The following is a 23246-nucleotide window of genomic DNA, read 5'->3' on the forward strand; positions in this document are numbered from 1 at the left end:
TCGGGGGGATGTACCTGCAAAATTTAAGTTCGTGTTTGCGGATAAATTCGCCCGCAAGTACATGATTTGGCAGGGAATATGCAGTTGTGGACAGAAAACCAAAGTCTTTCTCACTGACAAGACAATGACATCAGAAGTCTACAAAAAAGAGTGCCTACAGAAACGGATTCTGCCGTTTATTCGTGCCCACGACCGTCCAGTAATGTTTTGGCCGGACCTCGCAAGCTGCCTTTACAGCAAAACGGCTATGGAATGGTACGCAAAGAACGGGGTCAGCGTAATACCGAAGGACCTCAACCCCCCAAACTGCCCCCAGTTCCGGCCGATAGAGAAATACTGGGCAATCACGAAGCGGAGGCTTAAGGCAAAGGGAAAACTTGTTAGGAACATGACTCAAATGAAGAACTGGTGGAATCAAATCGCCAAAACGGTGGACGAAAAGGGTGTGCGCCGCCTAATGTGCCGTATTACGGGAAAAGTACGAGAATTTCTTCGAAACAGCAATGAATAATTTTTTTTATTTTTTTTTATGAAAGAGTGAAGAAAATGCTACATTTGTATGAAAAAAAAATTATGAATTCGTCAATAAATGACTGAACTACACGCAATTGTTTGTGTTCCAATATTAAATGAAGCAGACTTAAGTTATAGGATAATGAGTTGTTTCTGTTCACTGATGTCACCAAAATGTACCCTCTTTAGAAATTATTGATATGTATTAAGTTAATGATGTATAAGCAATTTTCTGACTCACTGTACCTATCTCTTCTGGTTGCCTCCTCCCCGGAACGAACAAACAGGAAACTACTGGGTCCGGGTGCGGGCGATTGGCTTTTGCAATATCAACCGGAAGGAGGTGTTTGCAGTGCTGTCCTACAGTCCGGCATCCGAGGCAAGCGAACAGGAGCTGGCTTTCCCGACAACCGTTCCACCTGGCTGGGATGACCCGTTTCCGGATGGTGTTGTAAGTACCTCCCTGTAGTCTGTAGTCTATAGTTGCCCTAAAGCCTGATCAATCGACCAACCACACCGCATCGCTAGCCACCTACATGGCGACCCAATATACCTCTGTACGAGTAGAATGTAAGTATCTAGGTAGCTACGTTGATGCATGTTAGCATTAATTATTGCGGATATGCACCGAAACGGATTGTGTTTTGATTATGCGTCCTGCAATGGTGCGGCCAGCCAGCGGGCAGCCATCGAGCGGTTGTCTGATTTCGATATAAATCGATGCCAAATCACTCCCGGTCGTTGCATTAATATTGTATCGCTTTCATTGAAGTCAACCCGGTTGACACGTTGATTTGCTAACGAGGCACACCGCCAAACAGGGGGGGATCTGCCTGGATTATAATTCATGCCACCTCTAGGAAGCGTGTGGGAAATTATGTTGTTTTTGGGTTACTCAGATACGGGGGATTGAATCAGTTGGCTCTCCATGTACTCTTTACTTTTGCTAAGGATAAGTTTTCATCACTTGAAAATAAAAATCGATACTCTTTTATTTAGTCCAATTAAAGAAGGAATGTTAAAATTTTTTATCAAGTCTAGCTAGACTTCACGATGAAAATAGTTCTGCCAAGTTATAAGAAAATCTGTGAATTATTACGTCCCGGCTAAATAAAGTCTTGTCACGCATTATTCTTTATCCGGTCTATAATATCATTTTACTACTGTTGGAAGTTTGAAGGTTTGTACATTAATCCAGGTGCTCATCACATGGACACTCCTTGAAAGTCCAGTCAAAAACGACATTAACAGTAAATAAGAATATTGAAGCGTTGATTCAACATTCCTGACTAAAATCGCTATGTCTCATTTAGTCTCAATTCATAGAAGAGAAGGCTTGAAATTGTAATAAAATACTACTTTTCATTATGGTGCATACATTTAGAGTCAAAAGCTCAAAACCTGGATTCTAGTTTTTTGTACGTGTGGAATTAGTAATACGTTGAAAATATATCTTGAGTAATAGGTATTTAAAATAAAATCAGCTGCCTTTTAAAATTTATCGAAAATTTTGTTTTACGTATTTCTAAATTGAAAGACTACAGAATGTGTCAATTTATGTTAACTTGCATTCCATTTTTCGAATTTTGCTGACAGTGATTGAAAAAGCAAAAAAGAAATGGAATAGAAAAAGATTGTATTTAACTTACCAAAATAGCATATAGCTACAAAAGTGGAGGCGATAAATCTATAATGACAAAATTCCAACGATTCGATTTCCCCACAGGAAGCAAAATAAACGATTTTGAGTAGTTTCAGTGAAACGTCCTCCGAGTCCTCCGAGTTTGCTGTCTCATATCTTACCACGATTCCAACTCATCAGATGATATGATCCACGCTATAGCTCTAAATGTGAGGTTTTTTTACGAACCGGTCAAAGGAAGAAAGGAAGAGACCGAATAGAGCGTCAATTGAAGGACCGCCGATAGGGGAGATAAGAGCATAACGAGCACCCATGGAATAATAAGCACTCCTTTTTTCTACAAAAGTACGTATTTTCTTTAACAAATTTTCTTGAGGATTTGTTTCGTACTACCTATATAATTAATTTTTCACAAAAAAAATATCCTTTTCATCTTTACAGAGATATTAAATAATAACCTGCTAGGTTCTCAAGTTACGAAAATATTATAATTTTTGAGCACCACCAAATAAGCTTTAACCTTTAAATCATCTTGATCTGAAATGTACGCACTGCAACATGAAGTATGTACACATTGTTTCTCAATTTTCATCATCATAAAATTTTTGATTTTTCACTTTAATCAATTTTAAAACGTGTTTTTACTTAAATTTGTTGACCTGGGTGAACAATTAATCAGGGCACGAGAGCGTTTTCTGCCGTATAATCTAGCAGCGAATTCAACTCGATGAAGTCAAATGAATTATATAGCTACAGCTTGACTTGTTTCATCTGTCGATTTGGTAAGGTAAGGTATCGGAGAGGTAATCAGTAGATTCGAGGTCGATTCCTGTTCGAGGGTTTTTTTTTCACATACCATTCATGATTGATTTTTTGATTGTTACATTGGACGGCTAGTAGCATCATCCATCAAACAAAACACCAGAAACATAATGTATGAGCATGTGTTAATTCTTTGAATTCTACAAACAGACCTATATTATTTTGTTATTGCTTTGTTTGATGAATTTACGCCTCACCGTTTAGTGCAAAATGCATCGATCATGAATGATAAATGAAAAAAAATCACATCCACCAGGAATCGAACTCGAGTCTACTGATTACCTCTCACCTTACCAATAGGCCAAATCGACAGATGAAACAAGTCAAGCTGTAGCTCTATTATTCAGTTGACTTCATCCAGTTGAATTCGCTGCTAGATTCCCCGGCAGAAAACGCTCATCGTGCCCCGATTAATGGTGCTTATACTGCGCGAAAGGCGAGAGAAAATTCTGCACTCTCATGTAGAGAAACCGACGTGGTCAGGGGTAAAGATCGCGAAATTCCTGAAATATCCAAAATCGACTGTAAATTCGGTGCTGCAACGTTACCGGGAGACCCTTACGGTGGATCGAGTAAAACAAACCAGGCGTAAAAGTGGAACATATGACCGGAAGCTGCGAGCAAAGGTAATTCGATCAGATCACAATAATCCTGCAATATCCTTGCGTGATTTGGCGAAAAAGTTCAAGACGAACCACAGTACAGCTCGACGAATTTGTTTGCAAGAAGGCTTGCGGTCGTATCATGCAAGCAAACACCCCAACAGGACGCTGAATCAAAACCTGGTTGCCAAAACCCGAGCAAGGAAGAAGTACGAAAAAGTGTTGACCAAGGATGCATTTTGATAGACGACGAAACTTACGTCCAAATGGATTTTGGACAAGTACCCTGTAACAAATTTTACCTTGCGAAGCGTAAAGGGAATGTTGCGGGTAGATTCAAGTTTGTTTTCGCAGATAAATTTGCTCGTAAGTTGATGATTTGGCAAGGGATCTGTAGTTGTGGGAAGAAGACTAAGATTTTCATCACTGGGGACACAATGAATGGAAATGTTTACAAAGAAGAATGTCTCCAGAAGAGGGTTTTGCCATTCATTCGGTCCCACAAAGGTCCGGTGAAGTTCTAGCCGGACCTGGCAAGATGCCACTACAGCCGAGATGTCATTAAGTGGTATAATGAGAACAAGATCGATTTTGTTGAAAAAAGTATCAATCCACCAAACTGTCCGGATTTTCGTCCCATCGAGAAATATTGGGCAATAAAGCTTAGTTCTTTTAGAAATGGGACACTTTCATTTGCTAATAGCTCGTTAACTAGTTATTGGATATTGAAAATTTTGACAGCATTTTGTTGCCTGTAAAAAGTACTATTCGCCCTATTTTTTTCAAAATTTAAAATTTACGTGTTTTTGAGATATGTACGATGCAAGAGAAAAAGAAAAAAATAATTTTGCACAGTTTCCTTGAAAATACGTCATTATCAAATTGATAGCTGACAACACCGTTGATTATTCAAAGAATTACTGAGTTTTTGTGGTGGATAAGTATGCAAACACTATCAATAATGTCCACAAAGTTAAAATCAAGCATTGGAGAGAAGCACATGATCGGCAACAACGGTTAAGGATCATCAAGGAAGTCAAGTCTCATATCAGCATTTTTAATTTTCAATAAACGAAAAACTAAGGGTAGATCGCTGAAATGTCCAAAACAATTTTCTCCGATAAGCTGAAAGTGTTGCCTAGTGATGACTCATTGAAATTCAACCTCAAACAACCATTTTTTGATAGTTCCAAAACTCTTAAGCTGAAAAACAGGTACCGAAGAAAAAACGTTCAAAAATGTGGTCAAAAATAATAAAATTTGATCATTTCGAAACCACTCTATCCACTAAAATGCTTCCAGTTTCCAGTTTCCAGAGAAGTATTGGACCAAAAAGTATCAGAAATTGAAGAAGGAGGGTGAAGCTACCTAAAATATAGATTTTACGAAGTATAAGTTGGAGAAACTGATCAATACCATGACTGAAAAAAGTGTGCGCCGGCCAATGGGATATACCAAGAGTAAAGTAGAAATTTCTTTAACAAAAAACGGTAAATATTTTTTTTCAAATTTTTTCATGAAAGATAATAACATTGCCTTCTTTTTCTTCATAGAAAGTATTTCGTTCAAACGAATGGTTTTTTAGATACAGGCATTCGTAACTGTCCCATTTCTAAAAGAACTAAGCTTTAGTTAAGGGCAAACTGAAGAAATGTGGCAGAACCATGAAAAACCCCGCTCAAATGGAAAATGATCTATCTTATCCGACCAGATTCTATGTGAAACAGACTTTATATCGTAAATCAGTTCACTCAAATCGTTAATGTCGAATTTGCATATTCTCAACTTTTTGGAGACATATTTACGAATTGACTAAACTGCTATCCGATTCAACTTTTCTTGGGCGAATCTAGCCGTACATGAATGATAGAAAATCACTCAATACCAACGTGTTTACGATTTGGATTATCATCTCTACTACGATTTTTTGATTGCTGGGGTTTTTGTGGTCATAAGTTATGACTCATAACATTCAAAAAATTCTAAAAGCTCCCCTTTTTTACTGAAATGGTTCTTAATTTTGGCTGATCTCAAGAACATACATGTTTCTTTCAAATTAAACTTAAAAATTTCCTGATATCTTCAGTATCAAATTGAAGCTTTTTAAGCTCAAATTGCACAGATAATCATTTATTGAGATATTTAAATTGGTTTCATGAAAATTGTAGTACAAAACACATATGTTCGTAAAATTTAGTTGAACTTTGTTTTGTTTTTTTATTTATACAGTTTTTCTTAGATAATAAAATTTCTCATTTGTAATTATGATAATGATGTAGAGTTGATTAGAACAAAAATTCATTGATTAGAACAAAAATTATTGATATCGATCTTTTAATATTGTCGCCGACCGTGGCTTAGAGGATATTGTTTATGTCTTCTAAGCCAGAGGTTTTTAGATCGATTTTCGGCCACGGCATACATTGTACATATTCTGTAAGTTGGTGTTTTCAGCATTTATAAGATGCTAGCCATTATATCCTTGAAAAATATGCGCTTTAGTGTTAAGTAGAATTTAAATCTCTTCAAAGAAACATGAATTTTTACAGAGATCCTTCATGTGTGTGTTCATTTTTTCGTTTAAAAAAAACATTGTTTTCTAAAATCTTCACGCAAATTGGACTCGCTCGTTTTTTTTCATAAATCGGGGCTGTCGAACATATTGACGCCTCGTTAACAGAGATGAATACCACCCTTAAAAAAGTTAGCGCATTTTTGAGGCCTAATAACTTCTTTATCTTTACTTTTAAACGAAATGCAGTCTTCCGATGAAATATTTGGAAAGGAAATCGACCAAAAGGAACTAAAGTTATCGATGAAAAACTGGTTTTCCGTGTTTCTTACGAAAAATATGTCTCAAAATCCAAACAAACTTCATGCTCGTTGAGCGACCCTTTCCCGTGATCCGATCTGGCCCAAATTTGTCATGAGATCTTGTACTAGGCATAGGATTAATTTTAGCCTGCATCGCTAAACTATTTTGAAAGTTGGGTCATTTGGGGTTGTTCGTTGTTCGTTGCTTATGTTTTTTTGTAGTCACAGGCTCGCAAGGCTCGCAGCTAACCCCACTATCACCGACCGTCGTGATGTTGCTGTTTTGGGTCCCGAACACCATGTAACGGCCCGTAGTAGGCAAAGTGGTAATATCCGTAGTATCTTCAATGCATAATTTGAACATGTATCATGTCAGTCTTATTGGGAGTGGATCTTTGTGTGCTGAAAGGTGAAATTTCGGTAAAATGGAAATTCCACCCATAAGGACAGCAGAATAACTTATCGTTATTCTGACAGTCACCATAAGCTACCAAAGGTGGCTTTTCTATGGGAGGATGGAAAATGGAGTTTTCTTGGAGACCAAAAAGAAAACCTGGAGGTCTTAGCATTTTGATCCTGGAGTTGTTCGGTCGGTTTTTGTTAAATAAGCTGCATTTTGAGTAAATCGGAGTAAGGCGGTTATTATCCTACTGCCTTCAAGTATTTTCCCCCGTAAATTCGCCGTAGTAGTACGTGCCGCGCAAGTTGTGAATCGAGTCAACGACGATCTCGGGAGTTAACGGCCTATACATTTTGGCATCCAAACCCAGCCCGGGAAGTTCTCTGGCGGTAGCTTGTGTGCAGGTGCAAGGACGATTTTATCGGTAAGTTTGCCTTTTAGTTACCTTTGTGAACCTCTTTTTAAGCATTGTGTTTGGTCATTTTATGCTGCGGAGAACTACGGATATTGTGCGGCGACTAAGTTCGTGAACCTACACAAACTTTCCTCATTTCGCCAACACCATTTTGGTTAGTTTTCTTTGGAAGCCCACCCCTGGGAAGAAAGTCCGGGTTTTAAGAGACTTCAGCACATCAACTTTTTTAGTTGTTGGCGCTTAAGTGCTGTTAAGTTGAGTTACGCAATTTTGCTAATAAAATTTTCACTTTCCTTTAGCACGAAGTGGGATTCAGTCCTGATTAGAATCAGTGGCTGTTGGTTTTTGAGAGTTTTGTCGTCTTGTTTCAGCTTCGACTTCCGAAGGAAATCGAGACGTTACAACCACCAGGACGCTGTTGCACTCCGCACGCCGCCCCTGACATGGAGAACAGACGCGTACGAAGCCCCCTAACTCAGTCTGCATGCGACCAAAGCATCCACCGGGGTTGGGTACCCGAACTCCGCTAAGGTTGCTCGCACCCCAGCTAGCACCACGGGGAGGTAGAGAATCGGAGTAGCAGACAAGAGGTGATATGACCACTACCCGAAGGTTGGGTGTATGGGGTCTGGAGTTGCACATTGTCTACTTCACTTGCCAACTCATTATTATAATTAGGTCATTTGGGGTACTGTAGTGTAAAAGCTGATAACCCCTCGTTAATTATTTCCAATTTATGTAATATTCAAAATTAAAACGGTTATACATATATTTTCGTGCAATACAAACAAATAAAAATTGTTGCACTAGAACATAGGTCGGCAACCTCTTTAGTTCACTGCGCTTATATTATATATCTACCTATATTTTTAAATAAAATATTTATAAAATGCTGCCAAAGCAATAATTGAGTCGTGTGACCTGGCTCACGGTTATTCATAGGTCCAGAATAGAATTTTAAATTGTATTCGCTGTAGGAACAAGTGGGAAGGATCAAATGACAAAATATCATTTTTTGTAGCCTAATTTTACAATTTTTTGCTTTTTAATGTTTTTGAAGCATCAGATTTATTTTATCATTATCCGTAAATGCAAATAACAGCTGTCGTTTACAAGCAACAAATCTCAAATCAAAATATGTATTTAAAAAATGTGTGTATGGATTTAGTGATCTTAGAATTTTAGAATCTTAGAATGTATTTATTTCTTGACCAAAATCATCCAGCACTCCCTTATTAGTCCCGGATATTCGAAGTTGACATGAATTTGGTTAAATGGCAAGATAGTGCTGCCATCTATGACTTAAAACTAGAGAAATAGTGTTTCACTATTAAAAAACATCAGTATTTTTAATTCCAACCTGCTTTTTTGGATTCAAACTCAGCCTCAAATCTATGTTTCATCATTTTGCATCATACTTATGAATGTTCATGAAGAAATCAAGCAGTTTGATAAAGTTTTATAGCTCAAATATCAAATTCCTTAACGCTAGAGGAGCATCTCTTAAAACGCCCTTTTAATACCTTTGTAAACCTTTGGAATTCTGGAAAACTTCTAAAATGTAGTTATCTACTCAAATAATTCGTTGAAGCATTATTATTCATTTTTGCATAGTAAATTTTTAAAAATAATCTTGTTTTTGTTGAAAAATTCGAGTGATGCTATTCTTATTTCGCACCCCTTTTTCACATTTTTGGTTCTCAACGCCAATTGCATCGTCCAAAAAAAGTAAACTTATGCTTGATTTACCCGTTAAGCAATTTAGATCAAACTGTGGAAGAAAATTTTCGTAATTTTCAATCATTCATATTTTAACAAGCAAAACACATAGTGGTGCTATTCTTGTTTCGCTCACTGTATTAGTTAAATTTTATCTTATACTTCTGGATTTGGGAAAGGATTAGCTAAACCTGGGGAATGTCTTAAAAAATTTAAAAGTTTTAAGAAGATTTATTTTTCTTGACATTGTTATTTCAAAAGCTTTTCTTTATCGAAGAAATTTTAAATATTCTACTTATGTAAACATGTTTAAATCTTCCACTTTAACATCATGCAAAGTATTGATTTGAGCGTAATACGGATAAATAACTTTCTTGATTCGATATTTGTCAAAGTATTAGAATTGATATACAATCCAACCATGTTAGAAGAGATGACGATCCAGAAGAAAACCCATGTACTTAATAGTAATTAGAAATAGTAATTAGAAACAGGTTTAAAAGAAAGATCCAAGCGTATGAAAAAAAAACTCTAATGGGTTTAAAGCTATTTTCGTAAACCTAATATTCATTGATCATTCATATATTTTTTATTTTCTCAGTGAAAAACAAAACAAAATTTTTAATGTGGCTCTTTAAAACTCTGAAATTTTGAAAATCAGAAGTTTTTGGCTCTTCCAACTCAATTTTTTTCCAAAGATAACATATCGATTATCAGAACTAAAGTAGATGTGAGTTAATCATTAGTACTTTAGCGGAAGAACAATCAATTCATTCATTTGATACCCATTAGACGTGACCCATATGTCGTGAGTCGGTAGGGGAGATGGGGGCATAATGGCCACCTTAAGGAAAACGGTTATTTAACCATAGAAAATAGCTATAAAATGGAGGTTACATTATTGTTTCGTGTTCAGACACTTGACAAGCCTATTCCCTAACGGGCTGGAACGTGAAAAACTAGATGAAAACGTTAAAAAATGCATTTTAAAAAATTTTGCCGAAAGCTGAAAACCAGCCACTGTGGAGGCATAATGAGAACCCCCCCTGAGGCAGTATGAGCACCATTAATCAGGGCAAGATGTGCGTTTTCTGTCTGTTTGTAGAATACAAACAATTCACGCACGCTCATACATTATGTGCTTTGTTCGGAGGATGATGCTACTAGCCGTATAATGTAACAATAAAAAAAATCGATCATGAATAGTAAATGGAAAAAAATCACCTCGAACAGAAATCTAACTCTAGTCTTTTGATTACCTCTCCGACACCTTACCAATAGGCTAAATCGTCGGATGAAAACTAGTCAAGGTGTGGCGCTATAAATCAATTTTAATTCGCTGCTAGTTTCTACGGCAGAAAATGCTCATTATGCCTCGATAATATGGTGCTCTATATGCCCCTAGTCAACAAATTTAAGTAAAAACGTGTTTTAAAATTGATAAAAGTGAAAAATCAAAAATTTTATGATGGTAAAAATTGAGAAACAATGTGTACATCATGTTGCAGTGCGTACATTATAGATCAAGGTTATTTTAAGATCATAAGAGCTTATTTCATGGTGCTCAAAAATTATAATATTTTCGTAACTTGAGAACCAAGCTAGTTTTTTTAAATATCTCTGTAAAGATGATAAGGAGATTCCTTTTTTTGTGAAAAATTAATACTATAGGAAGTACGAAACAAATCCTCATGAAAATTTATTTAAGAAAATACGTACTTTCGTAGAAAAGAGTAGTGCTCATTATGCCCTGGGTGCTCGTTATGCCCTCATCTCCCCTATACTATAGAGTAGTTGTTACCCATTAACATTCATAATTATTCTTTTTTTTTTAAGTTGGTATGTTTCCTAGGCAGCGTCCTAGCCTAGGACTCCCAGGAAGTTCATAATTCTACTGATAATAACTTGAAATTTTACTATAAATAAAATTAGTGTTATCGAGGAACCATTAACCATTAACCAAACCATTAACAAAAAAGCAAAACATTCAAAGTTTTTCCAACCAACTCGGAAAAAAGAATCAATCCCTTTAATCCCATTCAATGAACATGTTCTATCTTGATGGTGCTTTGCAGTGTTGATTCCATGATGTTTTTTCCGCTCTTTTTTTATCCTTCACTCATCGAATCCTGATCCGATTTCGCCAACAGACCCTGAATCAACCGAACAGCACCTGCTATCAGCCGGATAGTCAATTTGTCTGCGCCGCTGACCTGGAAGCTCACGAACAGTTCCGAGACGATGCCTTAATTGATGCCGTGCCAGATCGAAAATTCCACATAGCCTTCAACACATTCACGGCCGACAACGAGCAGCTGTTTTCCGACCACGGATACGTCCATTACATGAGTATGGGTCAAAAGCGAAAAAAAAAACGCACCCGGAAGCGAGAAAACTTGTTGTATTTTGTTTTTGTAAGGGAACCTAAACGGTTTGGTGGGAACAAATAAGCTGGCTGCCAATAATGTTGCTGTAATTTCTGAGAGACCGAGTGATTGTGAAATTCGAAGTTTAAATTTCAACCTTTGGATTGAAGTTTGAACTTATAGTTTTTATATATACTCTAATTTTTATAAGAACTGCCAAGTTTAGGCTTAATAACAAACAAAAAAGTGCACGAATTAATTCGAAAACACAACTGATTACTTTTGAAGACAATATTTAAAAGTTATTACTGATTGAAGTATAAAAAGCTACGCAATTTTACTAATATCTACTAAATACTTTTCGTTTACTGCAGAAGGATGTTTGTGATTGATTTACACTTGAAAGTTACTTGGAATCTCTATTTCGATCAGAATCCGATTAAAAAACAATTTTTCAATACTTCATTTAAAAAAAAAATCAAATTTGTTATTGATTGAGGCCAGAATAAGAACAGAGTTATTTTGCGTTTTATTTTCTTTTCAATTGAACGATCCAGATGGTTTGTTACACCTGTAACTTTATAACTATAATTATTGAATACCAAGAACAGTTATCAAACTCTATTACTACCAAAAAGACGTGTTTTTCTATCAAAATAGGTCATTTATATAAACATCTTTTCAAAAGTTTTGCGCAACACATTTTTTTTTATGTCAAAATTATAAAACCCCGTCTAAAAACGTGGTTGGGCTTTAGAAGGTTAATTGGCATTGGCATATTCATTTTTCTTGAAATAGAAAGAAAACAACAAATTTTTCCCGGGATCAACTTTCAGCACTTCCTGCTTCCCTAATCGATAAAAACATTTCACACAAACTTTTTGTTTCCCATTCCATCCACTCGGCAGCCGTTGCACTAACTCTGAACAACATCGGAATAACAAACAACATCAGCATGATGTACCCTCCGTTTCCGCCCCTCACCCAACCGGAACTGCTACCAACGATAGCCGGAAACACCTGCAACACCACCCATCGGCCTGCCCGTTGCCCACCGGATCGTGCCTGTTTCTGTACGCACATACTCAAGGTCGCCCTGAACGACGTCGTGGAAATTGGTCTTATTGACGATGCCGAAGTAATTAGGGAGCTGTACCATCCGTTCCATCTGCACGGGCATCGATTCATCGTAACGGGAATGGGTCAGCTGCCACACTCGAAACGCACTTATCCGGAAAAGTTGCGCTGGGTCAAGGAGCAAAAGTCAGCTCACAAAACGGCGGCGAGGCGACGTGGAATGCCGGACAGTCATAATCCGCCCTACAAAGATACCGTCTACATTCCCAGCCGAGGCTACACCAAAATACGATTCCGAGCCGATAATCCAGGTGAGTTTGGCTTGCCTTTCGTTCATTCCAGTATAAACGGAAGTTTAGTATCATCGAGAATCATATCGTAACATCGGTTCAGGCGTCTTAAGAGAATTTTGCGTTACATAAACGGCCGCAGGCAACATCTTAAGCCGTTTTATGACTGTAGGTTCATATTTTCCTTAGCATCAGATGAGCTTCCTTAGGCGAAAATTTGATTCAATGGTGCAACAGCAGCGAAAATATCTATATTAGAAACCTTGCGGTGTTGCGTCCGAATATATTTGACGTTCACTAAGATTTTTGAGGATTAGAATTCTTCATTCACATAATTTTATTGTAAAAACAACTATCCTATGACCTACACTTTTGTAAGCAATGGTACATAGACCCATTGAGAGAGTTCTATTACAGTAACCCTTAAATTCGTACAATGGGTACCACAAATTACGACCATTTCAAAATTGAATTTTTCATTTTAATTTTTTCCACATCGTTTCAAATGGCGCCAATGCAATGTTAAAAAAACAAGGAATTTAAAATGCACTGTTTTACGTAGAAAAACTTACAATCATGGAAAGTAAAATACATGTAGATCGCTTGGATATGAGCACTCAGGAAAATATTATTATGCATGCCATAAGATTCTTTTATGAACTGACGCCATAAGAAAAATCAATGAAATTCATAAAATTGTCTTATTACGCAAATCCTTCAGATGAACACCTACTTCAATGAGAGGTTGTTGGTTTTCATTAGAAGGTCTTATGGAAATAGAAAATGTCACGTTTGATGAGAATAATTCAAGATTATTAATATTTAAAAGATTTTATTTATTTTCTGGCTCATTTGTAACATTCTGGTCCCCATCAGCAACGCATAAACACTCAGTTCCAACAAAATTACTCTGCCGCATAGGTCCTATGATTTTTTTTCCTTTCTATAGGTCATCATGCTGAAAAGTAAACAAAAAACATGTGTTTGAGTTTTAAATAATTTAGAATAACCACCATAATCATTTTTAACTTTGAAGAAAACTCCACGTTTGGTGCCTCGTATGACGATGGAAAATAATGACTGTTGGAATGAATGTGATCATTATTTTTTCACAATTCCGTTTCTTCTATTTTTCATAAGAGCTTACTTTGAAAATTCGAAGAATTTCATAAGACTCTTATTAAAATCAATGTTACACTCTAAAAATCGGTTCATGTTATGAAAATTATAATAAAAATTGGCCTGAGTGAGTGGATACACAAGATTTTCACAGTGTTAATAGACAAAACATTGATTATAAATTTGCATAAAGTGCGAGCTACTGAAAGTTGCCGATTGTTAGTGAAATTGAGGCTGAAAAAGCACTCTTTTATGCATTTTCCAAATATAACTCTAAAAGCTTGCAGTTTTTAAGCTTACAATGTTCAACAAAAATATTTATTTTATTTATTTGAACAACTTTGAACATTGTTTGAGGATTTTAAAAACATAAAAAAGTTATGATAAAAAAAACTTATTTTTGAAGGTTATTTTCATATTTTACACTGTAATTTAAAAGATGAATGTTTTAGAAACACGACGTTCAAAACAAAGTTTCATAAATTTGCATTTTATATAAGTTTGTAGTACCAAATTTGATACAAATCACGTGCAAAATGATCGATTGTGTCATATTTCAAATCGATTTTATATGGAAATCCCCTTATTCCGAGGTTTGAGGGGTTATCAGTAACAAATAAAAAAGACATACACCGTCTTAGCTGATTTAGGCTTAACAGACTGAATAAATGGCGTGGACAACTTAAAATTAACTTTTAACACCCAGTACCGAGATGGGAATCGAAACCATGCCATCAGTGGACCAGCGATCACCGTCTTACCACGCTAACCACTCGACCACTGAGACGTACAACCGTCCCAAAAACCCCTTTGTACCCTATGAGGTCTAAATAATAAATAGCTTCATTTGCGTCTCAAACATTTGGACGCCTAATATTTGATGGCGTCGCATTAGGTAACAGTCGTTTATGAACAATTGAAAGGATACAACGAACTAATATTAAAGTTTTTGGTTGTCCCCACTTATAGATAATCACATAGCCTTATAACCAACTTTCACGACAATCGAATCAACCAATGACACGGACACATTTCAGCAAATAGGAAACACGCTAGCTAGTTTCCAGCGTACAATGGCTCTTACCCAACATTCAGTGCAGAAGTTAAAATTTGTATTTGGAAAGATGTGAAAAAAATAAACTAAATTTTAAATTTTTAGATCGTTGTAACTATTTATTGACGCATCTTAGAGGTTCATGATCCAGGGCAAAGTTTTTCTTAGAATCTTTAGCAATAAGAAGATACAGCTTGAAGAATTTGAGTTCAGTGCAACAGTGAGGCACTTTTTCCATAATAATTTCAATACAAACTTTCAGGTTTCTATTCTCGCGATTTGAAAAATACTGAACAACTTTTGCGATCGAACCGTTAAGGGATATAAATTATCTGAAATCTTATTTTTGAGGAAGAGTTATTGCTGAATTTTGTGGTTCAATTGAAAAGTCAATTTCAAGCGGTGTGGATTTGTCTAAGATACTGGCTGATCCCGTACAAACTGCTAAAAAATTTTTGAAGTTGTCCCCGAATACTGAAAATCCTCGAAGTTCCGGTGGAGTTGAGCATTGCAACGTGGAATGAATTCAGATTTGTTGTGGTTTGGCCGAGGTTATTTTGTACCCAGATTTGCGGTGTCACAGCAGAGCAGCCCAAATCTCCAGATCGGCTTGAGGTCAATGGATTTCCCATTTCCAGTAGCCCCTAATCTGTTATCGAAGCACTAAATCAGGCATGTTGAACCTCTGGACTGAAGACTACTAGCACTAACGATGTTGGAATCTTGGATGTTTGGATTTCACAATTCTTGGACCCCGATTCAAAGCTAAGTGTCGTTTCATTTATTTTTTTCCAATCCATTGCATAACACTTAAATTGATGTTTTTTCATCTAAGCTTCTGCTAATTTATACAGAACTGAACAGAAACAAAACAACAGAAAATTTGACTAATGATAAATCTTAAATGGCCCGAAGTTATTTTAGGTCAATATGGGTCATAGTTTTGATAATCCCGATTAAGAATATCTATGTTTAAAAATTGAGACATTTGCCGAGGTTTTTTTTCGTATACTGATATTTTCATCGTAAATTTTGCTATGATATTTGTGTTTAAATCGTCAATCAAAAAATAATCGACTTTCCATGTTCATTCATCATCGCTTAACTTGTTGCAATTCAAGTTAGGATTTTCATAGAGAGCTCTCAAATAAAAAAATCGGTTAAGCGTCCACTTGATATGCCATTGGATTAAGCGACTATATAAAAGAATTATTTTAAAAAAATAATGTTTATACTTGGTAATAGTCGTTTACTTTTTTTTATCACCAATTAACCTAACATACTCTTGCCTGCTAATGAACTGAAAGCATTCTATAGAAACTTTATAAGTCAGGAAAACAAAATTTATTGTTCACCGTAACACTAGTCAAAAGTGTCTCCCAACCGATTCCTTTAACCCCTCTCCCAACCAAAATTATTTTGCTAGGATGCAGAGGTGACCTCGGTCCTAAAGCACAAATTAGATCTTTCATCCTTTCTCTTTCTTTCAACCTATCCATTGACTACTAGGACGTGGCCGGCGCCGTTATTGACGTTAAAAGAGAGAGCATCAGTTTTGTGCAGTGTGAATGAGCTGCTAATCCCAAGCCCCATTCATTTGACCTCTGAATAAAATTGATGGCCTCGGTCAATCACGGAGTAGCAACCATTGGCGATGTGGAACTTGTTCTACTGAGCCACGCCAGCGATCGTGGAACTTGAAATGATTGTTATCATAATTTGATTTTGGAACAAGTCATGCATATATTTTTTTCAACCATGCATGTCGGGTTTTACGGTTTAAGGTGGATGTGAGTAGTTAATCAAGCTAAGCTAAGCTAAGCTAATAATTTCAATACAAACTTTCAATTTTTGCTACGGCTCAATTTGAATCCACCCTCCACGGCTCAATTTGAACTGTCCTTAAATGCATGAATTAGACTTCCCAGATTTATGATCTTTTTAAAATATACGGTTTGGTTTGCGATTCTGCATAAAATGCGAATTTGTCGCGGAAATATCAGAATTTTTGTGGAAATTGTTATTACAGGAAACTATTTCCACACATATAGGTAATAGTCCTAATGAATCATTTAAAAAGTCAATTCCGAGTTCGTTAGCAGTAAAATATAAAATTGATAAATTTTATTTTCTAATTCAAGTTTTGGAATAATTCTAAGCTCTTTATTAAATATGTTTCAGACTGAAATCAGTTGCTTCATCACTAACTTGAGCTCTTTTAGACTTATTACTTACTTTTTTTATGCAAATGACGAAAAACGAAGATTTAAGTTTGTTCCCTATGTTATGTATGAAAAATTTCATAACAACTACGACATCATGCTTGGCGTTAGCCAGGCCCGTGCGAAGGAACCGCTCATGGGGGGGGGTTTTCAAAATCTAAAATTCAAAATCCAGATTTTCAAAGTTTTGAATCAGTGCTGTGTCCGCCAAACCATCAATAAATTATTGAAAATGATGTTCCTTATTCTGAAATAGTCATTTGCTTGAAAATAAATACGAAGCAATCAAGTTGACAAATCTAACATCAATATTTCAGAAAACACAGAAAACGAATGCGATTTAAAATTTTTAATAAAAACAGAGTTTAAAGTATCGGGCATAAAAATAAAAGAAATATTATTCATCAATTTAAGCCAGATTTAAAAAGAAACTAAATCCGAATCCTAAAATAAATATCAGAAACATTCCTTTCTTTCGATGTAATAATTCAAATTCGAAGAAATATCACCAGAAATATTTAATCACCATTTGAATTGTGAAATCCTGATTAGGAAAAAAATCCATTTGAACTTGAGAGAATTTATCCGAAACACATACCTACTTGATGATTAAATTTTATTTGATACAAAGAAGAATATCAATTTTATTTCAAGAGTACCAGTGATCAAAATCAGAGATAACATCATTTTTTATTTCAACCATTTATCAACCAAAAAGACTGAAATAGTTTAGTGCATTTCTGAAGTTTAAAACATCATTTCATATATTTTGAGAAAACTAAGTTTTTCTGTTAAAAAAAAATAAATTATTAGGCTTATTATGTTTTCAGAAAACAAAAATTAAGACTTGAAAAAAATTTAGAAACTTATTTAAATTATATTAAAAGAAATAGAAAATGTTCGACTATAAAAATTGGAAAATTCATGTGAAAATTTAAAATAAAAAAAACTGTAAAATTTGGTAATTTATAAAAACATATAAAAACATTATAAGACGTTAAAAAAGATACGTTTCAAGTATCGATGATATGGAGTTAATAAGTTTAAACATGAATCAGTTTTAAGTGAAATCAATCATTGATAACTGATGCTCTAACAAATCTTCATGAAATTGGAAAAAATTGATTCCTTATTTGCTAATCATATTTATTTTACCCAGGAATAATAATGTTGATGATGATGATAATGCATGATTTTAAAAAGTTAAATTCTACAGTTTTTATAAACTTGGAATATATCATTACAAGCATGTCCGACTCTAGTAAAGAAATTTAAAATTATAAAGATATTATTGAATGTTACCAATTTTATGAAATCTGCATTTGTTTTTCGTCTACAAATATCTTAAATTAAATTTGATTTAAATGGAGTAACGTGAACAAATAGAAGACTGCTATAGATTTTTTCGCAGAAACCAAAATAAGTTGCGATTTAGGGGAAAGTGGATAATTGATTTGAAGCCTTTTATTTTTGTTATGTTTCACAGATTTGTCAAAAAATTAAAAAAGAAATTCTTAAATGATTTTCACCTATTGTGATAAAAGTGATTTAAAAAACAAAGCTGTTAGACAAAAACCTAATTGCATATTTGGGTTTTGGGCACCCAAATTATATAAAATCATCTCTTAAATTATTTGCGCCTAGAAAAAAAATATATTTGAGACCTTGAGTAATTTGTCAAAAACTTTTTTGATATAGAGTATACGATTCAGAAGAATGAGAAACACAAAATACAATTGAGGCTGAAATTGGTTTCTTAAGGAATATTTCATATCAGCATAAAATTAAGAATGACATTTACCTTTTTTACAATCAAAGTGGTTAGTTATAAAGTCATCGAAACTAGGATTTTGACTATCGTGTGTGTTCAACACCTTTCACTTGGTTACCAAGTTATGATGAGTAAAATTAGTATTCTTTGAATGAATTTTGAAGTTCAAATAGTTGGTTTCAAATGTTATACTTGTTTAGTTGCACTTCTTAGTAAAAACCCATTTTAAACACGAGTTAGCGTTGAGTAAAGATTTAAGTTTCAATACAAAAGGTATTAACTGAATTGCAAATCGAAATCTGCAATGAAATCGAAATCTACAATGTCTACAACGTCATATAGAGCCGTAAAACGAAAAGTCTTAGGCCTTGGGGATAATTTAAGACAAAATTCCGCCGGAGGCGAGCCAAATTTTATGTTAACGAGCTTTGATCACCGCTGATTCTTATTGGCTTTTTTAGTTGATACTTTTCGGTGAATTTGAAATCAAATAAAAACAATTCTTTTTACGTTTCGGCCTACTACCTTCAGCCATCCTCAGAAAACTATATTATAAACAAAAAACTTAAATTAATACAAAAAATTCTTCACAATATTCCATCACAATTTCACTGCACTTTTGCACTTACGATTTGTTTCGCCGCGTGTTTCCTGAACGGCTGTCTTCAAAAACGACGACAACAACCAACATCACGACGACACCGGGAATGATAGACGCCAGCTGCTAGAAGCGATTCAAAACCGGACTTAAATCAAGTAAGACAGCCGTTCAGGAAGCACGCGGCGAAACAAATCGTAAGTGCAAAAGTGCAGTGAAATTGTGATGGAGTATTGTGAAGAATTTTTTGTATTAATTTAAGTTTTTTGTTTATAATATAGTTTTCTGAGGATGGCTGAAGGTAGTAGGCCGAAACGTAAAAAGAATTGTTTTTATTTGATTTCAAATTCACCGAAAAGTATCAACTAAAAAAGCCAATGAGCCAAATTTTAACATATTTGTCAACACTAGTTTTTAAACACCTTTTGAGATCAAGTAATTTCCGGTGAATTCATTTCTTGTACTGAAAATTTTACTTGGAAAAAAACCTCCATGGGGAGGGGGGTTAAACCCCTAAACCCCCCCCCCCCCCCCGTTTGCACGGCCTTGGTGTTAGCTAATTTTACGTTTGATGTACGGTACCCTATAATGAATATACTCTGATCATCAAATGCACCTACAAAAATGCAATTTTTTCTCCACAATTTGCATGATCGTTAGTGTATCAGGACTTTCTATAGTTTTCCTGTCATCAAAAATATAAATAAATTTCGAAATCTGGAAACTGAACGAAGGAATACTGGATAAACTTTTGAGATTTGACAATTCATTTATTTTAACACTATAGTAGTAAATTTTTGGAGCCATTAAATTTTACATACACATGCCTTCTTATGAACTGAGAGCTTTCAATTAGAAATAATAGGAGTTAGAAACATAATTTCTAGGGTTATTATGTGGGCGGATCCGTGGTCAAAGCCACATAAATAAAAGAACCATTTCAGTGACATTAGGCTTATATTAAAGTCATTTTGGTCTACTTAAAGTTCTTGGCATACCCACACTTTCCTAAATTAGCGTGTACTTACAGCTCGCTGGAGGGACCCTTTCCTTCTCGGGCTTCACCTGCCTCGCTTTTACCATGCGTCCGGAACGCCGATTGAATGGAACGGCTGATGCTGTTTTTCGGCTTGCAGCCGCCTACGCCTGGATCACCCATTTCTTGGCACTACTGGAGCCTATGCCTCATTGGTCAGCCGCCTTTCGTCTGAAGCACCTCTTTGATGGCCCTACTGTAGCCAACGCCTTGATGATCGGCCGTCCTACGCCTGTGGCGCCTCTTTGAGGCCCTATTTACTATAGTCAACGCCTGGATGACCGGCCGTCCTACGCCTATGGCGCCGATACCTCTACTTCGGTTGTCGGCCGCCCTGTACCTGGGATGCCGATTTGGTGGCACAATTTGAGCTTCAGCTTCGATTGTCGGCAGCCCTACGCCTGGGGCGCCGATTTGGTAGCACTATTGGTACCCTCACATCGATAATCAGCCGCCCTTCGTCAGGAGTGCCTATTGGATAGCACTATTGGTGCCTCTGTCTTCGATAGTTAACCGCCCTGGAGGCTGGGGCCGATTAGATGGCACTACTGGTGCCTCTGCCTTCGATTCTCCGGCCGCCCTACTCCTGGGGCGCCGATTGGATGGATGGACTACTGGTGCCTATGCCTTCAGTCGTCAGCCAACCTTCGCCAGGGGCGCCGATTCGATGGTTCTTTTGATGCCTCTGCTTTGCGCTTCGACCGCCCTACGCCTGGGGCGTCCATTAGATGACAATTTCGGTGCATACCGTCAAACGGGGCATCATGCAAAAGCAGGGTTAGATGCAACATTTGAATACCACAACACTCATTCAATTTTTATTTCAATATACTGTAATAAAGTCATCATTGAATGATAGCAAATTGATGATGACATCGTTTTTAACATCGTGAAAGAATTTTTAAAAATTTTTGGTTCTCATAAAAAATGTGAAAAATCGAGCAATAAATGTTCAAATTTTTACATTTTTCGATGCCGTAAAAAACTTTACCTCGTATGACGGATTGGCTTAATGATATCATCTTCAAACTTTATATTGCTTTCATTATCCAATATCAGCACTGTTGGTGTATAAATATTTTTCGGACAATCACCACATTTTTTTAAATACATATTTTCATAATTCAGTTAGCTGACTGGGGCAAAATGCAACAAAATGCAAATCAGATCTAAATCTCATAAACCGCGTTTACATATGCTGGGATATGATTGTTTTGCATTATGCGTTTGTTAACATTAAAATTTCATCCATCCTAACATTTATTTACGTGATTTAAGATAATAGAATATTTTGTAGTATTTTTACCCCTAAATGTATGCAGCAGGGTAACACTTTTTTCCTAAAATCATTTTTGTCAGAAAAAATGTAAAATTTAATTCGAACAAAACCAAAAACTACTGCAATTGGTGCTTTATGCGTTATGACATCACAAATGTATCAAAAACTTTAAATTTTCAAACGTATTCATTTTATTTTTCATTAATTACAGAGTTTGTTGCAACTTACCCCTTTTTCTTAGTAGGGTGAAAATCGCATGTTTTTGGAAATTTAAAAAAAAATGGTAAAACCAATAATTTTTCTGACTACGTCAGATTGGTGTCCCATCAACCTTAAAACTTTTGATGTACAAGAGGTATGATTATCTGTAAGCAGTAAGATTTCAGAAGCCATTGAAGTTGAAAAGTGTTGCATGTTGCCCCAGTTGACGGTATGGCTTTGGTCGTCGACCGCCCTACGTCTGTGGCGCCTCCTGGATGTTATTAGTTAATCAAGCTAAGCTAAGCTAATTTGATGATCATTGGTTTATCTTGCATTTTTTTTAATCTTCCGAGCGTTTCTCTTTTCCATCCGGTGTTTTGTCGTAATATATTTTCCCTTTTTCAGGGTGTCATGGTTTTTTCTGTCGAAAAGTTGTTTTTTATGTAAACGAGCCATTTATTATTTTATGTTACGTGAAGCACCAAATTCACCTATCTTTGGCGGATCATTGAATGTTAACGTAAATCAAATAAATCTTTGTTTGACAGCATAAAACTATGTATTCTCATAAGCTTCCAAGTGATTCAAGTAACAAAACTTGGCATAAAGTGAGACTACGTAAAATTTAGGTGAACAACCGTTTTTTGGTTTGAATGTACTAGAATGTAGCTTTATAAAACTCAAACAGAATATTTGTATTGAGAAAGGCAATTGTTTCGGGTTCTCACAAATCTAAATGACCAAGAAATATTAAATACATCACCATTCAAAATTAAATAAATACAGGCAGCACAATATATAAAACAATACCTGCTTTTATTCACAGGATTCTGGCTGATCCACTGCCACTTCGAGTGGCACCTGGGCATCGGAATGAGTCTGATCTTGCAAGTTGGTGAAGTCGAGCAGATGAGAAAACCTCCTCCCGGATTCCCCACTTGCGGTGATTTCAAACCAGAACCGAGCAGCGTCTTTGATTTCAAGTGAATCTATGACCCAATTCAGCATCCCAAATGAATTGTCTTTATTTTATAAACTCAATGTTTTCGACTCTAAGTTCAGGAACTCACTACTTTTTGATGTGAGAAGAAAATTGAAATAAAAAAAAATCCTTGAAAACAGTTGTATCATTTTTCTTGATAGTCCATGTCATCCCTGATGGTGTTCGTTTGATTGTCAGTCCTCGAAATAATCACAATAACCGTAAATATGTAGTATAAACACGTCAAATCCAAATCTATTTCAATGCAAAAATGTAAGAATCAGTAAGAATTATTACTAGATTTGGTGAATAATTCCGTTATAA

At 35.7% G+C, this 23246-nt stretch overlaps 1 protein-coding gene across 1 annotated transcript in view; it reads left to right on the forward strand.

Moving 5' to 3' along the window:
• LOC129742119 (uncharacterized) overlaps positions 1 to 22927 on the forward strand; it is a 60052-nt gene extending 37125 nt beyond the window's left edge. Inside the window, exons 6-9 of the mRNA XM_055733965.1 lie at positions 801 to 964; positions 11078 to 11276; positions 12202 to 12681; positions 22767 to 22927. Of these exons, the coding sequence (XP_055589940.1) occupies positions 801 to 964; positions 11078 to 11276; positions 12202 to 12681; positions 22767 to 22927 (1004 nt within the window). The remainder of the gene's footprint in view (positions 1 to 800; positions 965 to 11077; positions 11277 to 12201; positions 12682 to 22766) is intronic.
• The last annotated feature ends 319 nt before the right edge of the window (positions 22928 to 23246 follow it).

Source organism: Uranotaenia lowii, chromosome 2 (assembly GCF_029784155.1).
Source record: "Uranotaenia lowii strain MFRU-FL chromosome 2, ASM2978415v1, whole genome shotgun sequence".
Lineage (NCBI taxonomy): Eukaryota > Metazoa > Arthropoda > Insecta > Diptera > Culicidae > Uranotaenia > Uranotaenia lowii.